The sequence below is a fragment of the Sitophilus oryzae genome, unplaced genomic scaffold (assembly GCF_002938485.1).
Source record: "Sitophilus oryzae breed Bouriz unplaced genomic scaffold, Soryzae_2.0 scaffold_1576_pilon_pilon, whole genome shotgun sequence".
In the NCBI taxonomy this organism is placed as follows: Eukaryota; Metazoa; Arthropoda; class Insecta; order Coleoptera; family Curculionidae; genus Sitophilus; species Sitophilus oryzae.
Genome location: NW_022146254.1, coordinates 716669 through 738941, shown reverse-complemented (window position 1 = coordinate 738941; position 22273 = coordinate 716669). Strand labels below are relative to the sequence as shown.

At 31.0% G+C, this 22273-nt stretch overlaps 3 protein-coding genes across 6 annotated transcripts in view; 1 reads left to right on the top strand and 2 right to left on the bottom strand.

The window, feature by feature from the left end:
* Window positions 1-13976, top strand: part of LOC115879145 (glycine-rich protein DOT1-like) — a 32264-nt gene extending 18288 nt beyond the window's left edge. Inside the window, exons 3-9 of one of the 2 annotated variants that reach the window (XM_030895816.1) lie at window positions 2898-3131; window positions 4907-5083; window positions 7318-7389; window positions 8910-9089; window positions 10830-11063; window positions 12038-12236; window positions 13904-13976. In XM_030895816.1, coding sequence (XP_030751676.1) covers window positions 2898-3131; window positions 4907-5083; window positions 7318-7389; window positions 8910-9089; window positions 10830-11063; window positions 12038-12189 — 1049 coding nt within the window. In that variant the 3' untranslated portion in view covers window positions 12190-12236; window positions 13904-13976. Of the gene's footprint in view, window positions 1-2897; window positions 3132-4906; window positions 5084-7317; window positions 7390-8909; window positions 9090-10829; window positions 11064-12037; window positions 13673-13903 lie in introns of those variants that run through there. The other variant, XM_030895817.1, reaches the window with a different exon arrangement.
* Window positions 13977-14048: 72 nt separating this feature from the next.
* On the bottom strand, window positions 14049-19655 carry LOC115879143 (cytosolic endo-beta-N-acetylglucosaminidase). Of its 3 annotated transcripts, none has more exons than XM_030895813.1 (9): window positions 19196-19655; window positions 18852-19138; window positions 18633-18799; window positions 18149-18449; window positions 18024-18093; window positions 17670-17879; window positions 16266-16611; window positions 16061-16190; window positions 14049-14240 (listed from the first exon to the last, which is right to left on the bottom strand). In XM_030895813.1, the coding sequence occupies exons 1-9, from the start codon at window positions 19232-19234 to the stop codon at window positions 14159-14161; spliced, it is 1632 nt and encodes a 543-aa protein (XP_030751673.1). In that variant the 5' UTR covers window positions 19235-19655; the 3' UTR covers window positions 14049-14158. The 3 variants fall into 3 exon arrangements, with proteins under 3 accessions (XP_030751673.1, XP_030751672.1, XP_030751674.1); XM_030895812.1 differs by having other exon boundaries at window positions 17928-18093; window positions 19196-19618; XM_030895814.1 differs by lacking the exon at window positions 14049-14240 and having other exon boundaries at window positions 16076-16190; window positions 16253-16611; window positions 17928-18093; window positions 19196-19618.
* Window positions 19656-19770: 115 nt separating this feature from the next.
* LOC115879144 (pre-mRNA-processing factor 17) lies at window positions 19771-22194 on the bottom strand. Its single transcript, XM_030895815.1, has 8 exons — window positions 21776-22194; window positions 21443-21691; window positions 21155-21376; window positions 20795-21053; window positions 20550-20735; window positions 20307-20476; window positions 20153-20245; window positions 19771-20095 (listed from the first exon to the last, which is right to left on the bottom strand). Exons 1-8 carry the CDS (start codon window positions 22089-22091, stop codon window positions 19866-19868), a joined length of 1725 nt encoding a protein of 574 aa, XP_030751675.1. The 5' UTR covers window positions 22092-22194; the 3' UTR covers window positions 19771-19865.
* Between the last annotated feature and the right edge of the window lie 79 nt (window positions 22195-22273).

Sequence of the window (22273 nt, the reverse complement as noted above, 5' to 3'; positions counted from 1 at the left end):
GGCTTAGTGTCAGACTCGCGACGAACTTTGGTCTGGAGAGCATCTGGAAGACGAGCACGCTTGAATGCAGCTCAACCCCGTATCCCGTTTCAAGGGGGAAGCATTATGGTATGGGCAGGTATAATACACGGAGCTCGAACTCCTCTTGTTTTTATTGATGGCACAATGACAGTTGCCTCATATCTTAGAGACGTTTTAGAGCCTATTGTGCGTCATGGGGCAGTGGGGGATGAATTTGTTTACATGGACGATAATGCTCTTCCCCATCGCACTTTAGCTGTTCGCGAATTTTAGACGAAGAGGGTATAAAAAAAACTGTGGTGGCCACCGATGTCTCCAGATATGAACATTCATATCGATCGAGCATGCTTGGGACATGCTAAAACGCCATATTGCTAAAAGGAATGATCCCCCCCCGTACCTTAAATGAATTGAAAATTGCTGCGCGCGAAACATGGGAAGCCATTCCTCAACATCTTCTAGACAACTTAATTGAAAGACGGGGCAACACAAGACTATTAATTGGGAGAAATAATTTAAATTGCTTTCAATATTTTCTGTTTAAAATAAAATTTGTTTTTGTTGATTTTCACTCATTATGAAATGAAATAAAATAATAACAGCCTAGTTGCACGTAGATTTTTAATTTTATATTAGTTAGTCGTGTAGTAAGCCTAAAATATAAACAGAATCTATTAGGTCCAAAATAAAATAAAAATATCTTTATATGCAATAATTTTGGCCATGTGCGTATATGATATGTTATTCTATTCAGAGTATCTATTTTCTATCGAATAAAGTAAAAAAATACCGAGGGTGTCATTTAAAAGTCAAAAGTTCTAATCATTTCCTGTGAAACAGGAAGTGACCAAAAACAGCTGAATGCGTCAATCAATCCTGATTCCTGATTTATGTCATACATATACTAACATAACAAATCTCGTTTTTATATCTGAAAAAAAAATTATTTATTTTTTTTATATTATTTTAATTTAAAAAAGTTTAAGCAATCATATGGATTAGTTTGGAAAAAAAGTTAACAATTTAATAGTTAACTTCTTTAAGTAAAATAGCTAAATATCCCTGTCACCAAAGTCACATTGTTGGATGTTAAAATAACCTCTCAAGATGCAAGAGGCTTCTAGTTATTCGCTGCACGTTCCCTGTTTATTGTCTAGACACAATTTAAATAATATCCTTGTTTATATATTAAAACATTGTAGTTTGTATAATTTTAGAGTAAGATATTTTAGAACTATTTTAGAACTAACAGTGTTCAAAGAAAGCTCCAAATGAGGTCGTAAAATTATAAATATAAGCTCGACAACGATATTCATACACAAAAAGTTAGAATTTCTTAAATTGTATGCTCTCGTTTTTCCCTGAAATACCTATATTTTCTATATTTCTCATAACATATTCTATTTCCCAGAAATAGAATTTTGATCATTTCAGATAAAATTTTCTGTACATTCTCTTGACAACATAAAAAGACAATTTCATTTAATTTAAAATATTTAAAAATATAGTAATTTTCAAAAATTCCTCTTCTAATGCCGTAATCTGTACATAGCGTAGACGACTTCTCGCATGTACAAGGTGTCCCATTTTCGTGTGTTTTGCAGGGTGTTGACATAAGTCAAAAAACAAAATGCTCAGGAGACATGGGTCTGATCGAAAAATAATGTTTTAGGAAAAGTAACTCACTAAATTACGGGGTGTTTTAAAATTAAAAACAAATTTAGGTTAAAGTAAAAAACAAACCTTCAATTAACATTATATAATGAACCAGATACTAAAGTTTATAAAAAACTGAGTTTATGAATTAAAGTAGATAAATTTGTATACAGTTTGCCAATGAATTCCTGAAAATAGAGCTAAAATTAAAAAAATATAACACTTTAAACTTAACGAAAAAATTCCTGTTTCACAAGAAACGACTACAACTACAACAAACGACGATACTTAAATGACACCCTAGGTGTTTTCTTACTATATTCTATAGAAAATGACACTCGGCATATTTCTCGGAAAATGATGCTCCGAATAGAATGACATGTCATATGTCAATTTTTTACATTTTCGCATATGGTTTATTTGAAATTGTAACTTACGGTTCATAACGACAATTTGACTCGAAATACCATGTGTGTGGTATCAAATTATTCGTAAAAAATGCTTTTTCCAAATATGCTAATGAGCCACCCTTGTTCCATTTGAAAAAATTAAGATATAATTAAAAATACGATTTGGGCATCTTTTAACAAAAACACGAAAAATATTACCCTTGATCAAGGATATTACGATCAAAACTATTTCTCCAAGGCTCCTTGATTAAAAAATAGTGTTTTTAACAAAGCCTGTATATTATATATGTACTGTATATGTATGCCTGTATAATGGCACTCTAGATTGAAATTTAAAATACGGTTTGTTTTAAGCGAAAATGTCAAAAGTTGATATATGATATGTAACCTATTCTATTCAGAGTGTCATTTTCTATCGAATAAAGTAGAAATATATCGAGGGTGCCATTTAAAAATCAAAAGTTGCGGTCATTTCCGGTGAAATAGAAACTGACCAAAATCAATTGAATACGTCAATCAATCCTTATTTATGTCATATACTAACAGACCTAATCTCGTTTTTTATCTAAAAAAATAAAAAAATTATAGGGGTGGGCAATTTTTGAGATGTACCCGGTATAAAATTAAAATTCATTAAATCTTTTTTCAGACTTTCAGCGTCAAAAAGATTCTCCTTTTAAAAAAAATTAATGATATTAATAATACCATTTTTCTTTCAATAACCCGGGCTCATTTACTTCTTCAACTCTTTTACACCCGATACCCCTATACATTCGAATAATTCTCAGAGAAATGACAAACGATTTTCAGGTTCAGGAACGAGCCCGTGCAATTTCGGCGGCTCCGGTTACGGAAAGAATAAGAACCAAGGTTCCGGTAGAACTTTCTTTGATTTGCAAATTTTCAACGTCGAACACAATAACCACCTGAGCATCGACTGCAGCGGGGGTCACGGTGGCGGCTATCCCGTCCATCCAGCTCCCGTCACGGAATTGTACGTGGAAGACGGAGGTCACAAACCTGGACACGGACACAAGCCGATAGGTGTGTATGAAAGCCTTATTTTATTAATAGTATTTACAAGTTACATAGTTTTCTAAACGACTCACAGAATAACTGTGATTTAAATTAGAAAATTTACGGTAAAGAAATATGATCCAAGTTGAATAGTGTAAATTATGTATTATATAAACCTGTGTTCTGTGTTAACACATTTCACCTCAAGGGCGGTTTACACGTTACGAGAAATCGTAACGATGTTTTGTCATATATTGTTGTCGAGAGCTCTCGATATCGACTCCAAAATAGCTTTTGCCATGGAGGAAGTAGTGTTGTTGTCGTTATATATCGGTTGTTTAGCCTTAAAAAAGTGAAAAAAACGGGGAAACCAAGAAAAAAATGGAGCCGCGAGTGGTTGCTAAAGAAAAGGCCATTCTCTCATTTTACTTTTAACTAGCCACAAACAGGCAAAACTTCGATAAAGTTCTATAAATCCACTCAAGAACTCTCGAGGAGTTTGTCTGTTTGAATTGTCTGCCATACCTATTTTCGATGTATACACAAAAATCTTTCCGATAAAACAATAATGGAAAACATAAACCGAACGAAATCGTAAAGAGAAATGCGTTGCAACTTTTTTAGACGTTCGAACATATCGTTACGATTCGCAGAAATTGATGCCGGAGAGCATCAATCATCCAATCCAACTCCAATTCCAATAAATCGCTACAATGTTCTGTTTATACCTAACGATAAATCGAAACAATTCGATCGTTACGATTAATTGCTAGCATTTCTCGTAGCGCGTAAACCGCCCTTTCCTCTGACGCAAAAAGAACTACTTTAAGCGGCAAAACATTGGATGCGAATTCGGTACGAAAATTTTTTCGTACGAATTTCTTATGAATTTGTACGACTCATGTAGTTACACTGAACGCGTTTGTTCATCAAATAGACAATTAAAAGTTCATAGTTGCTATACATAGAATATAGTTACTCTAAAAATTGGCTGGCAAAGGCTGGCACTCAGAGTAGTAGAACTATATTTTCTTTGCCTAATTTCTACAGCTTCTTTGTAGAATTGAAAAGCCTTTTCACTAGTGAAATAAAAAAGTGGGTTTCCATTTGAAAAAAATGATTTATGATAATTGTTTAATCGCTCAATATGATATTCGAACAATTTAATTTTTGAAATAGATAGCCACATGTCTTCTTTTTATGGTACAGTGGCTGTGGTAGTCACTAAATTTGACGTTTAGGCTGTACAAGTTTTTTGACAGGGAGTTTTTTCCGTCCAAAAATTTTAAATATTTTTTTATCTCAAAAACGATTAATATTAGGTATAGAGTGTTTAATACCAGAATTCATAAAATTTTACAGAGAATTTAAGTATGTAATGAAAAATGGAGGCACCCATTTTAAAATAAGAAAGATGGTGTCAACTTTCGGTATTTCAGGAAGTTCCGCCATATTGAAAATGTTTTTAATCAACAGATCTCGTTGTGAAACAATGATGTGCAAAAAATCTCCGATCTAGATATTGTAGTTCTCTAGAAACTTCTAATGCACGCTCAGCCTGGGACACCTTGTATATAGATAATAATTATAGATTAAAAAAAAACACTTATTCATTATTGGTCACATTTTATTCATTATACTTATCAATCTTATTAAGATAGATGTCAAAACTGTAGTTAAACATAATAGAACAAAATGGAATAAGTAAATTCAATATAAAATTTCAAATATATTAAATTTAACAAAAATTAAATTTTTGGAGTAAAATATTACAAGGGATATTAATCAATATTTTGTCTTAGGAAACCATGGAGGAGGTGGCCATCGACCACCTTTTGGTGGACATAGACCTGGCGGGGGACAACATGGAGGTGGAGGCGGTTTGTTTGGCGGTAGTGGAGGTCATCACAGGCCCGGTGGAAATGGAGGAGGTGGAGGATGGTTTGGGGGGCTCTGGGGAGGAAACAGACCTCACGAAGGTAACTTATAAATAATACTATCATCATTTCTTATGTTTCATTTAGATGAAAAGTAACATGCATCATGAAGTGTTTTAATGTAAAGTACTTATTATAAAAGAATATTCTTTACAGTGTAAGGAGGCATTGCATGTGGGTTTGACTGATCAAAACCAGTAACCAGTCAAATCTCCGTTTGGCGCTGTTATTTTTAACTCTTTTTTGTACCTGTAAAAATCCTGATTAGGAGGATATATAGAAGAATATATTTGAAAAAAGCTACGCTTATAAAAGATGTACACCCTACACAATACTTCCATGTTTAGCAACATTTTATTATATAATATGTAATATATATTAAATAAACACTAATTTAAGTAATCTAAATTAATTAATTTAAGTAAAATCTATGGAAATTGAAAGAAAAAAATATATTTTTAATTCCAAATAAAACCTACATTTAATTTAAAAGAATTAACGTTACCATTTTATTATGATTTTAGTGAAAATATACTTCGAGGTAGTGCCTATAGCTTTCTGATAGATTCAATTCTGCAAACTCCGGAGAATATTACCATTGAGTTATTTACCTTAGTGGAGCCTAAAAGCAATGTGTTTATTTGCAAAAAACAAGTGTTTTTACTTTTATCTAAACTCATCGGCAAAAGTCTTGCACCCCCTTACTATTTCAATAAAAAATTACATTCCAAACTAATTTTTCGTGCAAATCAATAGATGCTAAAGTTATATTAAAAAATAACACAAAAAATGGAAAACTTTCACCAAGTTTAATAATATATTTTGCCAAAATATAAAAAATGCAAATTCCATGAAAAAAATATTTGACAAAAAAGAGAAAATAAATAATAAATTCTGACAAAGTTAAGGTTACTAATATAAAGTATTGCCTCCTCGATTTGTTATGAGTGCATCAAGTCGTCGGGGCATCCCCACTATAAGGTTATTTATGGTTTCTTGAGGTAAGTTCTGCCATTCCTCTTGAGCGGCAATGATCAACTCCTGGCGATTTGTTGGTGGGTTATTTCTGCGAAATACAGCTCTGGCGATGTAGTCCCAGACATGTTCAATAGGATTCATGTCGGGGAGAGTGGAGGCCAGTCCAGACGAGTTATTTCCCCTTCATTTAATGCTTCCTGGACTATCCTGGCTCTGTGAGGACGAGCGTTATCATCCATGAGAATAAAATTATTGCCGATTTCTTCTCGCAGTGGATAAATTATTGGTCTGATTACAGTTTCCACATAAAAATGGGCGTTCATCACCTCAGGAATATGAATGAGCTCTGTTTGCCTATTGTACATGATGCCACCCCAGAACATCTCAATTCCTCCTTGATAAGGAGCAAGAGCAAAGGCTGTATTCAAGCGATGCTGCCTCCCTGCCTCCCTCCACACTCGCTGACGATAGTCATCACTGATCAAACCTATCCTGGTTTCGTCAGTGAAAATTACGTTTCTCCACTGAGGTAATAACCAGTTCTGGTGTTCTCTAGCCCACTGTAGCCTCCTTTGTCTATGATGTAAAGTTAATAGAGGGACTCGCATTGGACGTCTACGCCGCAATCTAGCATTAGAAAGTCGCCTGGAAATGGTTCGGCTTGATATCACTCGGTGGTAAGTTCGTTGAAACTGAGATCGTAGCTCTAGAATTGGAACTGACCGATTTCTTCTGGCAAATTGAGCCAAGTAGCGATTCTGTCGTGCAGTCGTTATCCTTGGACGGCCCAACCTAGGACGAGATCTTACATTTCCGGTGTCCATATACCGTTGTATAATTCGGCTGACAGTACTTCGCACTAAATTTAAACGATCAGCAATTTGATGCCTGCTGAGACCTTCTTCATGCAAAGCGATAATTCGGGCCCTATCGAAGGCAGAAATTTCGTGCCCTGGCATTTTTGTCGCCTTTCACAATACTTACTACAAGATTGAACTCGAACTGAGAAACAAAATTTGACCGTAAATAGCAAAACCATACACATTCCATCGATAAGGTTTTCTTTCATTGCTTTTATGACCTATTTTTTGTAGACACATATTAAGGTATTTGTACACACAGCCACAACAATATGCTATGCAAAGAAATAAATTTGTCTGGGGGGTGCAAGACTTTTGCCGATGAGTGTACTAGTGGCAATATCTTCCAAAAGTTTGCAGAAATTTCTCTTAAACTTAAGTTTTAAAAATTTAAAATTTGACGTTATGGAATACATACAAGCATTCTAACAAACACAGGTAGTCAAAATCATGGAAGTGGAGGTGGCCCGTTTGGAGGAAATAGACCTATTAGACCTCAAAATGCAGGAGGTAATTAATTTTCTATTTCATATACAAGTATAATAAATAGCATAGCTAAATACCAAATTTTATTAAAATTCTAACAAAAGTATATGCCGCGTAATTTTATAACTGTCTTTGAATGAACTAACATAAATTTCAATAAGATTTCATGCATATTTTTATAAATTAAACAAAATTAGTAAGTGACCATTTCAAAAAGTTAAATATGCATTACTTTCTTGTTAATTTCTTGTTCATTATAATAAAAAAAATCAATATAGGAAACACAAAATAACTTATATTTTAACAACAATTAATTTTAATTTTATTTTTCAGTGAAATTCAAAGTTATATTTATCATTAGATATATTTTTTTATCAATTTATTTAAAAAATTTGGAAGATTTTTTTTAAAATCAATTTGCCCGTTCAGAACATGTTTAAGCCAGAATTTGTTTATTTATGTATAAAAGTTGATTCTCACTATACTTTCCGTTTCCATTCCATATCCGTTCCGTATTTTTTATCGTATTGACGCTATACGTAAGCTTCCATTCCGTATCAGTGCCATACTTTTTATTGTACAATTTATATCATAACGAAAGTTTTATTTTTAAAATGTGTATCTTTTGAAAAAGGTAATAGATTTAATTAAGAGGTGAAAGAATAAAGTAAATGTAAGAACTAGACAACGCTGTTTCCGATACGCTTCAGTCCGTCTGCCAAAAAAATGTATGGAAGGAAAGGATATGGAACGGAAAGGAAACGGAACATGTGCATTGTCCTACTCATTTGCATAATATAATATTTATGTAAACGGAAGGTAGCTGTTACGGAAGATATAGTGAGAATCAACCTTTACTAGTCCTATTAAAAGATCTGTATACAGTATCTATTATCGTAATAAAATATTCAATTTTACAAGATAAGAAAACGTTAATCATAGTGTAACAAATTATGCCAGCTTGGCAAAATCGTGCAATAGTCAAAATTATAATTACTAAAACATGAGATTATTACTGCTACTCACTTCGTTAGCAACAATTGTTAATTGCTACTGCAGTGAAAATTAAAAAAAACTATGTTAAATGATGATCATCTAAACAACAAACTTTATCTAAAAAACTTTTCTATAATAAGAAAAGGACAATCCTATTGCTACAAATTATGCTACACCATTAAAATGGTGCAATAATTAAAATTATAATCTTAATAAAAGTTGGTTAAGATTACTGGTAATTACTTGGTTAGCAACTACTCTACTTGTTATAGTGTTTTAAAATCTGATTGGTATTTGAGTTTAAATTCAAGAGGATTTTTAGTAGATCTCCGATTAGTATATTTTGACTGACACAAAAATTTCTTAAACAACAAACATATGTAAAAGTGTTTTTAACATTATTTTAACGATACATATATGTAAGAAACTTTACTCACAGAACAATAAAATTAAATGTTGTCTTTTTAAAGTTGTAAATTATATTAATTACCAATACTTTCAATAATATTGAATTGCATACAATAAATTAATATCTGTTTGGTCCATAGGTGAATATAACGGACCCTTCGCGGGAATATTTCCATCTCCTCAACAATTCGCTACCGGACTCTCCGACGGAATTCAGTCGTTTATCGGCACAATTCCCGATATTGGTCAAAGCTTTTTGCAAATCTTGCCTTCTTTCGACAATTTTCAACTACCCTCTTTACCTCAATTTCCTTTTGGAGGTATTTAAAATACATAATACTAGTAAAACCTCTTTGCGACTAATCAGATATATTTGATGTTGACTATAATATAAAATCAAAATTTTTAATAGATCTTTGTAACTTACATACTAATTGCTTATTACTCAATACAACAAATGATAGTTTTAATTAACAGATAATACATTAATAGGCATAAAAATCAATATAATCCGATAAAATCAAGATCATTCATGTTAGAAGATGTAGTATATCGGTTTACGATATTTAAATACACAGGGTGATTCAAAAAACATGTGCCATCTCCCGTGGGGAAATTCCTCACGTAAAAGTAAGATTTATTTTTCATATCAACATAGGTCCGATTCTGCTTTGTTTCGTAGCTACAGGGTGTTAAAATCTTAATATTTTTTCGATTTATTGTAATTTTCTTCCTAGTACTCTTAGTGTTTATTAATGTGAGTAATGAAATTTTGGGGGTAAAAGTAACTATAAATGCGACATATTTTAAAGCTAACCAAGTGTCGACATATTCACCAGGGACGTTCATATGGGTTATCACTGAAATATTTTCTAAAATAAGCATGTACGCCAGTGATTTTTTTCTCTTGTTAGCGAAATAGAGTAAGCAGTTTAATGCCGATTAATGCCTTAATGAGATAAATCCAATTATATTAATTTACACTGATCCAAATCTAATAGCAACCTTTAAAAAAATTTAATATCATTAACTTGTGAAAGTACTCATTGATTAACTCATCAAAAAATATGAAAATAAGAAAGAAAAATCCTGTAGACATGGGTATGGAAATGCATAGATTTAGTTACAGGATATTATTTTTTTTAAATTAGGTTTTTTGTAATTATCATAAATACCACATAATAACTATTAGTAATAATATTTAATAATAAATTACGTAGAATATATAATTTATTAATTTTATTTCTATTTTAATTTTATTGTGATTAATAAAATTGCGTTTATCTCATCAAGGAGGTCAAATTCCACAAAATATCAATAGATAACTTTTAATTAGCATTAGACGGCCTACACAATTTTGATATCAAAAAAAAAGTCAGTGGCGCACATGTTTTCTTTTCGATTCCAGTGATAACACATATGCACGCCCCTGATAAATTTGTCGACACCTTTTTAGCATTAAAATATGTAGCACTTATAGTAATTTTTACCCTTAAAATTTCATTTGAGTCCCTAAAAGTTCTTGGAAGAAAATTATAATAAATCGAAAGATTATTCAGACTTTTAACACCCTGTAGCTACGAAACAAAGCAGAATCGGACCTATGTGGATATGAAAAATAAATCGGCGAGATGGCACATCGTTGTTGAAACACCCTGTACTTTAATCATGCACTAATATGTTATAATTTAAAAATTGAAACGATGTTCTTTGACCAAAAAAAAATATTTGCAAGGTTCCTACGTTTTATATGTGAGTGAAAAACAAATAAAGTACAGTATCAATAATTACTCCAAAAAAAAAAGAGAACCAATAGTATACAGTAATAGTAATAAGCAATTGACGTAAACAGATAAATTTATGATTACAATGTTAATAAAGCTTTATAATAATTTATTTTAATACAAATAAAATATAGTCAAATAAATATTTAAGTTATTAATGTTGGAATTCAAAGTACCATTTATCAATGTAATAAGAGGTTTTACTCTAATAACATAATATTTTACAGAATTATTTGACCCCTGTATCCTTTTATACATATAAAACTGAATGCACAGGTAGCCAAAGCCAAAGTCAAGCACAAGGAGGCTTTACAAATGGACCAATAAATTCATTCAATAGGCCTCCAACTTACAAACCACCTGTCAGCACATTACCTCCAATTGCAGCAACAAGTCCGGCTCCAACTCTAACTACAGATCCGGACGATATTATTTATAACGACGAAATAAAGCCAGTGCACGAAGACTACGATCCAGTTTTAGATATTTATAACAATAAATTACCACCTGGTTAGTCCTTGTTATCAACAGAATCGCCGATTAGCATTCTTTGGTGTAACAAAGCAGACACAGCTCATAAACTAACTTTTAAGGGGACCCATTAGATAACATAACAAAGAATTCTAACCATATTATAAGTCCTTATGTATAGCACCCTGTATATTTTATTATATGCGTTTTTTATGCAAAAAATGTCTCTTGGTAAAAATTGCTACGAGTAATGGTTCTCGAGATATTTGGAATCGAAATTATCAATACCTGTCATCATTGAAAAAAAGTAAAGATGTTTTTGTGCCAAAAGTTCAACAGAAACTGTTTTATGATCATTTTATCGATTTATGATTAATTTACAAAAATAAAAAGTTCCCAAATTTATCATTTCAATCAAATAACTATCTACTCAACATGTTTATTTTTTGTCAATAATGACATGTATTGGACATGTATGACGGTTATACGGTATTTATACCCAGCTGGCAAGCGAAACCTTGGGTCGGCGTTTACATGTATAGGAGCGAATCGCTATGGCAATCTAGTATGACGGAGGAAACAAAAATACGAAGTATTTATTACATAATCACTTAATTTGACGCTAGTACATCTTATTTTACTAAGCGTGTTGACCGTACTCTTCGTACACACGAAAATCGGCACCCAAGACCAGAAATGCCGACCGTTAGTATACGATTATCAGACGAAGAACACGTACATATATACATACACTATGATCGAAAAACAAAGATGTCTATAACAACGGTCACCGATAGCTATAGAATAAAGATCGTTGTCATTTATATGTGAAATTATATGGGAAATGTCATTGATGTTCATTTTCAAGCCAACTGGACCCCGTTTTCATTTTCGATAATACGGTATTTGTGTATAAATTCAACATAATCAATTGTTAAGAAATATTTCAATCCACATTTTCGGTGATAAAACAAAACAACAACTCATTCACTAACATTTAACCCTTGTTTCAGGATATACGCCGCCTGGGCAGTATTTGGTGTTTTCCAATCCTCACTTGGGCAGCTACACACAGGATTTGGGCATTTTTAACCCTACTAATCTGTATAACAAATTACAACAAGGAATCGAGGGAGCCCTAGATGAACTCGGTTCCTACTTTTGAAGTGACTGATTAATAGGAAATGCGCTTGCCATTTTAGTTAAAGCCAGGTGTTTATTAATGTTTTTTACGCTGACATAATATCTCATTATGCCTACTCACGTTAGTTGATTTTAACAATAGAAAATTCGTTCATAGTCACTGTGCATTATTTTAACTAACATCAAATTTTATTACGATTATAATAAACATAACATATACAGTGTGATTCAAAACTATACAATATTCTTTTTGAGGTTCCAAGATCTCAATGAGACATACTATAGATTGTTGCTCTTAATGTGAAATTAGCCCAATATGTAATCAAAAATGTATACCAAGGCGTCAAGATTACTAAACTTAATGACTGGTCCAATTTAATAGTTACGGAAAAAATAATCAGAAAATTTTAGCAAGTGGGACTTTTCAAAATATGTTCTACAATAATTAAGAAATTCCAATAGTTAATTATTATCTATTCTAATAGTGAATACTCAGTCCTAGGTACCTATTCATAAAATAAAATGCAATTGATCAAATTGAAGAAAATTGTAGAACGTCTATTCGAAAATACATTAAATTTAGGTACAGGTATTTAGCAAATCAGTATTTTTTTAGCCCCCATCCATAATTCAATCGTCAATTACCAACAACATTCATTTTCAAATAATACACCAAATAAAAAAATAAACATCTCCGATTCAAAATTGGAGTAGTTTTCATATTCACAACTTCTGCATTCCAGAAGTATAATCGAAACATTGAAACAAAATAGTCTAAAAATCAACACTTCTTCTGAGAGCTTTACCACATTAAGACATATTGTGGTAAAAAACCTAATTAATTAAATATTCCATAATAAACATCTATCAGTTTAAATCTACACATGAGTTCCCATGTGTAGAAACTCACTATATATAAATTGACACACTACACATATTTTTATTACATGTAGTTCTTATCATGTAACTCTCCAAGAATCAAGATAGTGGAATAAGATCCGTGTTTCACAAACCCGTAGGTATTAAAATATTCTTTGCACGTAGTCAAAATAAAAAATATTTTAACAGCAGACAAATTACATTTAAAATACACTACATTTTTTGCTCTGTAATTTTTTTAGTATTAATTTTGTTAAAATAAATTAAATTGATGCAAAATCGTTCTGAATCACATTGTAAATAATCATATATCCTAATCCTGATGTAAACTTATCTTACATTTAACATACTAAACAGGTGTATTTAATATTATGCATTTGATCAAAAAGTCTTATGATTAAACTTTGGACACTGAAGAAATATAAGAAATTAACAGTATTTGTACAGCATCAGCCTTAAATGCGATGTGATCATAAAACTTTTGATCATTCCATAGACCAGAGTGGACAATGTCAACTCATTGAAATATAAAAACTTACAGTATGGTAAAATGAGTTTTATGAACAAGCAAACATTTTAGAGTAACAGACAAGAAATACTAATTTAACTTAATATTATTTTTTTATTCTCTATAACAAAAGCCTACTTGTTTATAAAACGTTTTAATCATACAGTAAGTATTATAAATGTGTGATCAAAAATTTTTGATCTTGTTATACAGGGTGTAGTTTTAAATACTCTCATACATCAAACATAAACTATATAAAAATTCAACACGTGTTATATTGCCATTTTTTATCAATTTCAGGTAATAATAACAGAATATTTAACAGATATTCGCAAAATAACAATTATAGACGAGAACATCGGGAAAGAGATCAACCATATGCCAACAGAAACTTCTATACTCAAGGCCAAGGAAGAACACAGGGAAAAGTTTTAGCTTTCCATCATAATTTTATTTTTAATTTCTCTATAGTGTAATTAAAAAATAATGCTGTGTATAGAAATATTTATTTTTAAACATAATTTCGTAGATAAACTTTTTATATTTTACTTAGTAATATTATATTTTAGTACGGTTGTGTTTTATAAATCAAAAATACCAAATTCTAGCAAAAATATGGAATCACCATTGTGAAGGCTGGCCCTATTTCCAAAAGAGTTGATATACTAGTTGTAAATTCATAAAATCTGAAAAACAAAATGGTTATCTTATAAATATACTTATGTTCATATCAAATAAACTTTTAGTCACGTGAAGATTCACCGGAACAGCGTTGCCCAGTTTTGCGTATTTTCTTTTTAATCAAAATATTTTAGAAAACAAAAATAAATTAATTATAAATATACGGGGTGCTACAAATTCGAAGTACGAGCATTGGTATCTCGGTAACCGTAACAGATACGAACATGGTTAAATTGGGGCAAAGTTGCGCTTTGTGATGTTCACCAAGATGCCATCAAACTTTTAAAAATTTCAGGAATTGCTGAGTTTTTTGGAAAAACTGATTTTTTGAAAATCAATTTTACTTTTCCTGTCGTTACTTTTTAAAAAATCAAAAACTAATTACAGATTCTCATAGCCACTTTATGGGCTATCTGATAGTATTTTTAGATTTTCAAATTAGCTGATAATTTGTGAGATACAGACACCAACTTTTTTTAAATACAAACCTGCATTTTTATTTCAGATTTTGAAAAACTCGGTCTCCTGAGGACAATGATATGCCACACTTAATTTTTTTTGTTTTGACATTTGAACACAACTTATTTAAACTAATTTCAAGTTCGGTCCTGTTTTTTTTAATATTTAATCTATTCATCGTTACAATATTGATTAGCATTCAAATTTAACAATGACGTGGAGTAAAACATTGAATACGGAAAATCAAATGCAATAAAATAATATAAAATAATTAATACAAACATAATATGTATAATATAAAGAATCAAATCATTTTCCCGGAAGATGGATTGGAAATGGTAGAAACAGTATAATGTCCAGCGAGGTTTCTGGACCTATCGCCAAGTAGCTACATTACTTGACGTCATTTCTAAAAAAGTGAAATCAATTAATCTCAACATTTACAATAAAGACTACCAAATGCATTCGGAAGTATAAGAAAAAAGTTCAAAGCGCTATAAATAAAATTGAACGAAAAATAAATTTGTTCAATAGGGAGGGTGGTAACCCTTTCGAACATGCAGAACATTAGAAACTAGTGTGTAGAAGTTGATTTATTTATAATAACAAAGGATTAATATTATGCATATTATTAGATCGTACACTGAGATTTCAAATTCGCAATAAAAAAGTTAGAAATAGTATCTTTAAATTTCTGACCTGGATATTATTAATTTGAATCTTCCAATTGGCTCGATTTTCCTTATTCAATGTTAATTAGCGCTGATCAATATTGTTGCGATGAATATAATCAGATTAAATAATTTAAGAAACCAGAGTCGGACTTGAAATTATTGTAAATAATTTCAAGCCAAAACAAAAAAAATATAAAGTGTGGTACATCATTGTACTCAGGAGACCGAGTTCTTTCAAAATCTGAAATAAAAATGCAGGTCCGTATTTAAAACAATTAAGTTGGCCTCTGTATCTTACAAATTATCAGTTAATTTAAAAATCTAAAAATACTATCAGATAGCCCTAATAAAGTGGCTATGAGAATGTGCAATTAGTTTTTTGATTTTCTAAAAACTAACGACAGGAAAAAATAAAATTGATTTTCAAAAAATCCGTTTTTTCCAAAAAACTCAGCAATCCTTGAAATGTTTAAAACTTTTTTTATTTCATCTTGGTGAATATCTCAATACGCAACTTTGCAAAATGAATCTCCAGCGGGAAATTTAAATTCCAGTTAGTCAGCCCGGCGCCGAATATGTCCATGGTTGGCAACAATAAATTTAAAAATCGCGGCCTAGATTACGTAACTAAAAGTTTAATTGGTATCGAATATACATATATTTTTTGTTTTATAAAAGAGTATCTATGTTACCTTAAAAATTTTGTGTTTGATTTTTGTAGATAAATTGAATGCCAGGTACTGTTTTGTTTTATTTCTAATTCTTCCATAGGATTTACTTCTAATATGGACACGTTGTCTAATACGTTTGATTTCCTTTCACCTATGCAATGCAAGTTAATATTTTTAAATATAAATGTGTAAAAAAATAATGTAAGGCGTTACCAAAAAATCTTACCCAGCAATTTTATTTTTCTCAGACTTCCACTAGGCAAAACTGTTAATAAAACCCAGTCTAAAAATGTCTCCATGAAATTTAAATTTTCTGTTTGAACAGATACGCCTATCTTTCCTTGCAATTTTATATCACATAGAAAAATATTGTGTACTATACTTCTACTATTTTCTCTTAAACCCTGTTTTGATATGAGACAAACATTTTTGGCGCCAACATATTCTCTTTTTAAACAGTCACATGAGTTCTGCAGCGACAAAACAGTTTCATATTGAGGTATAGTATTTAATCTATCAGGATGTAGTAACCTTGAAGTTTGTTGTTCTTGAATGAACAGACTGTAGGAATTCTAAAAATGTAATCATACAAATAACATAAGGTTTGTACGAATAGGGATAAATGAATGATAAAAGATAGAAATGGATAGAGATATGAATGAATTATTAGACACACACTACACTCTACAATTTTTAAATACAACAATTTACAAATTTTTTCGACAAATTTAAAGGGCTATATTTTTTATATTTTTAGCCATATTTTCATGATTTTTTTAGCAAACTGTATATAAATATGTCAACTTTAATTTGCAAACTAAGTTTTTTGTAAATTTTAGTATTTAGCTTTATTATACAGGGTTAATTGTAGGGTTGTTTTTTACCTTGACTTTAAAATACCCTGTGCAATAATTTCGAGAGTAAATTTTTCTAAAACATTATTTTTCAGTTAGAATCACGTATGTGTTATATAACATTACGACAATAATCACAAAAGCCACCTCGTCATATTGAAAAATAACATCAAAAAATGGAGATAATTATTGAAAAATTGCATATTGTTAGTGGCAAGTTTATTTGGCTCTTAAAAATTAACTAAGAAATGTGTTAACATGAGACAAAAAGCAAAATGCTCAGAAGACATGGTTTTGACAAAAAAATAATGTTTTAGGAAAATTTGCTCCCGAAATTATTGCACAGAATATTGTAGTTAAGGTAAAAAACAACCATTCAATAAACCTTGTATAATAAAGACCAATACTAAAATTGTTAAAAAACTGACTTCACAATTAAAGTTGATATATATCTATATGTCGCACCCACTAAGTACAATTGTTCGTTTCATGAAATGGATATCCACTTCGCGAACTGGATAGGTTAGGTTAGGTTAGGTTCGCGATCTGGTTAGGTTTCAGTTCGCGAAGTGGATATCCATTTTATGAAATGGACCAACACTAAGTGGGTGGGACATATATAGTTTGACAGAAACAATCATGAAAATTGGGCTAAAAATAAAAAAATATAACACTTTAAGTTTGACAACAAATTTTCCGTTGTATTTTTTGCATCTCAGTGTATATGAATGAATGATAGATAAAATACAGTAAGTTAGAATTCAAACTATCCTTACTTGACCTAATCCTAAATGAAAGTTTGTAAAGAAAAAGTCATTTATTGGCCTAGTATAAAGGTATGGTAATAAACTAAACCAAAAAGTATCATCTCTTGTTAAAAATCTAGAAAATCTGGTGTTTTCTGGATTTTTGTCCATTGTTTCATATGTCCAGCCAGGAGCAAAAATAGCCATTGATAGATTATATTTTGACACCAATTCCACTGCCTAAAAGGATATTTTAAAATAAGCTAGTGGCATTTTGACAGATATTACCTTAAATGTATTAAATTGACCTCCTCCAAACATATTTCTACCAAATACATCAACCCCAACAAAAACATCAAAACGTCTAGAACCTGCACACTTAACTGTATTTGCCAGTTTTTCCTCATTCCAACAATAGTTTAAAAATATTCCATCACACAAATCAAAGAAACATCTAAAAACATCTTCAAATAAACATAATAACATATCATCAATACAACTCTAGTTACTTATTTTCACAATTCAGTTGGTCTTGCCATAACAGTTTACCATCTTTTGTTACACTATCATACCAAATAACAATATTTTCACTATTATCTTTATGGATGTTCTGGGTTAAAACCTCAACAAACCCTTTTAAAAGATCAGGATGCTTTACTTCATTCTCGATGTTTAGTAACCAGCCATCAAAACCAAATAATTTAACTATTTCAGTTAAGTGAAAAGCAAATTCTTTCATTGAATCTCTGTTATTAAAAATGCCTTCGTCGCAAATCTTAGCACCATCAGTAAATTCAGTAATCAATGTGCCTAAAATTTACTACTACATTATAATCCATCAAGTCTATCTCATAAAAACTTTTTTATTAATGAGTAACATTTTCTTCACTTATTTTCTCATTCAGTCATTTAGCTGATGATATGCTTGATCATAAAACTTTTGATACTAATGTGTTTATTCATATTTCTAAAATTAAGTTAAATTAACTGTACCTAATATTTTGACTCCATTCTTATGAGCAGCATTTATCCAACTAAGAGGTGGTATAGTTATAAAGTGATGACTAAAATATACAAAATAGTCAATTTGGGACCAATTGTAAAAAGTGTATCCTTCTTTATCTATATGTTTTTCATCGCCATCTTTGACAGGAACATAGCTTAAATTATATATAATGAACTTGTTGCCATATCATACAATTTTCTACTTACGAATCAGTTAAATATCCTCCTTTGTAATCATGACAAATTAATGTTTTTGGAACAGTACGAGAATCTAATCTGTTATGTATATAATGATCACTCTCAATACTATGGCAATCTGAAAGACTGTTTTTAACTACATACTGACATCTCTTTTTCAAGGGAACAACTTTTTCAACCCATTGTGGAAGATTAGACAGACAATCTTCAATATCTGAATATTTCTTTATCGGATCACAAGTAATAAAATTTTGTTCAGTAGTTTTCGGGTTAGAGAAGGAACTAACATCACTGGTCTATGAAATACACTTATTAATTTAAAACTACATATTTATATACCTACATTTACTTACTTGATTCAAATACAATGGCCGTTTATTTTGAAAACTCATTTTATATTTAATCCGTCACACACACAACAACTTTTACATACTTAATGAAATAAAATAGTATTAGATAATAGGCAGTTTAGGCCTAATTGTGGCAGTGAGATAAAGCAAATGCACTTCCTCCTATTAGATAAGTTTCAATATGTAATTGGTCCTTGATGTTTTATCTTGTTGTGTTGCAGTATAAAATATGCCAGAATTATTTTTAATTTTAAAAGCATATTATGTATTAATCACTATTTACAGTATTCTTGTTTCATAGGCAGGCAAGAAATAAAAAATAATTTGTTTTCTTTAACAACCCTACAGAGCATCTACAGAGATTTCAAAGAATTAGGTTATCTTATATCTTATCGACAATCTAGGTTAGGATCAGTTAGGATTGTCAATGTCAAATAAAAAGATAAACAAATACACAAAACAGTTCAGAGATCACATACAACCGATACAACATACAATCAGAAATCAGTGACAACCTGGCACAACTGATAAATATTAAGTGGAGAACTTAAATACCAAATATTATAAAAATCTATATCTAAACATGGGAAAATCTTGTTTTTATTACTCTTATAAAATAATACATGTGTAATGAAGTAATAAAATGTATATTTACAAATTTCTACTTGGAAATTTAATCCCAATACTTAATTAAACCATCCCAACCAGCTGTCATCACTTTACTTGGTTCGTGGGGATGCCAAAGAGAACCAATACACACACCATCATGTGCCTTCCATTTTTTGTACAATTTGGTGGTTTTCCAGTCCCATATAAAACATTTTCCGTCAGCATCTCCTGAGACCAAATACGAAAGATCAGGTGAGAAATCTAATTGGCAGGCATATCCTGCTACCATATGACCTAAAAAAAAAACATATAAAATAATGTATAATATATATAAAAAAAATATGTACGTACCTGTAAATGTTTTTTTCCTGTTTAGTTTAAATCTATTTAATGCAGAAAAAATCACAATTTTATTGTCCATACTCTGACATGCTAACCATTTACCTAAAAAGAAAGATGAATAACTGTATTAGGTTTTGTGGTATTTATAAAAAATAATATCTACCATTTGGACTTGGAGTTACAGCTGGCATACTGTGCATAGTCGGATCAGCAATATATTTCATATCAACTGGTATATTCCATTCCCACACTCTTAATGATTTGTCATCGGAAGTAGTAACAAAACGTCTGTTTTCGTCAACAAAAGTTATGGTATTTACAGCGCCCAAATGCCTGTGTGAAAGGTGTTTAGATTAGAAAATAATGTATATTGTAAATGTAGCCACATAAGGAAAATATACTTTACCTATCATATTCTTGAACAATATCGCCTGATCTTGTATCCCAACAAATAATTTTCTTGTCAGACGTACCAGCTACAAACAGATGCTGCTTATTATGATCGGGATTGAATTTTACGCAGTAAGGTATTTTTCTACTAGTAAATCGCGATATAACACGTCCAGTTTCAGTGTCCCATAACTTGATATATCTAAAATAAAATAGCTAGTGATATTAGTAAGTCAATAATACTAATAGGATTAAGTTTACCTATCGTAACCAGCTGATAGGAAATGATGTCCACTATTATTGAAGTTAATATCTCTAACTGCTTGTCTGTGGCCATAATAAGTCCTGATACATCGCCTTTCGTTGTAAACTTCCCAGAGTTTGATTTTGGAATCCATACTACAAGATAAAAATAGATGTGCTGTTTTTGGAAACCATCGAATTGCAGATACACCTTTTGTATGTCCAGACCAGGTATGAATGTGAGCTTTTGGCAAGAAACATTTTTCTGGTGGAGTGTCTAGAATAAGTAAATATTATAACTTCAAATTTGCCTTTGATGGTAAAAGTATTGCAACCCCCATTATTATATGTTTCATCATAATAGCATAAAAAATTTACCTGACTTAAGATTAACACCAACATCTTGGGGAGCGTGCAAGAATGATCTTCCTTGATAATCAACTGCATCTTTAATATGCAGAACAGATTTTTCTTCAAATTGTTTTTCTTCCACTTCTTTCCCTCGCCTATTTCTTTTAGAAACCAGTTCTTGAAGCTCGGCTTGCTCTTCTTCTGTTGGTTTCATTACTCTTTGTTCTCCAACAAATCCACCCCATGGACCTAACAAAATATTATAAATAAAGTCTAAAGTAACAACAGTAAATAACAATAAAACAAATTAAATACCTAAAAATCCTTCTACATCACTTGGATCATCATTTTTCTTTCTTTTTCTTTTATCTAATGGTCTCAATTTAGTATTTTCAAAAACGGTTTTCATATCTGAATCAGGTGTTTCTTCTGATCCTCCAATTACTTTATGTAATTCCTTTTCGGTAGTACTTACTGAAGGATCCAATGCATAACCGAAACTAGCAAACGTTCGCCTTTGATTCTCAAACTGAAATTCACTGACATGTGCAGGCTCAATATGCCCTAAAAAAACAAAAAAAAATGAATAAAACAAAATCAATGAAATACAAAAATTCTGAAATAAAACTACAAGGCATCAATACCGACCTGATAGTATATTTCTTTCGATTGCTTGTTGTTGCGTCTTAAAAGGATTTACTGGCCCTACGACTGGTGCAAATAGTTCATCATATTTTGGGTTATACTGGAGCTCTGATGTATCAGGGTGAATATGAATTTTATCTTCATCTATAGCGGGGGGTAAGACTACGGGGGTTGCACAAACCTGAAGATCTTTTTTAGATGAAAACTTTTGGAGTTCCGGCGGTAGAGTTTCGTAAGGCGTTCCATTTGATTTTTCTTGAACTGCTGTTTGATCAGATTCTTCATCACTACTACTATTATAAGCTTGCAGTGATAACATTGTGGCAAATAAGTATATTGTACAAATAATAATAATATAACGCAATACAAAAATATTGTTATGATTTTCCTAACCTATTTAAACGACTGACAAATAAGTGACAGTTTTGATTTTTCATATAAGTAGTTTATTTATTCTATGGAGGACATGACCATAGATTCTAGAAAATTTAAAACTCAGAG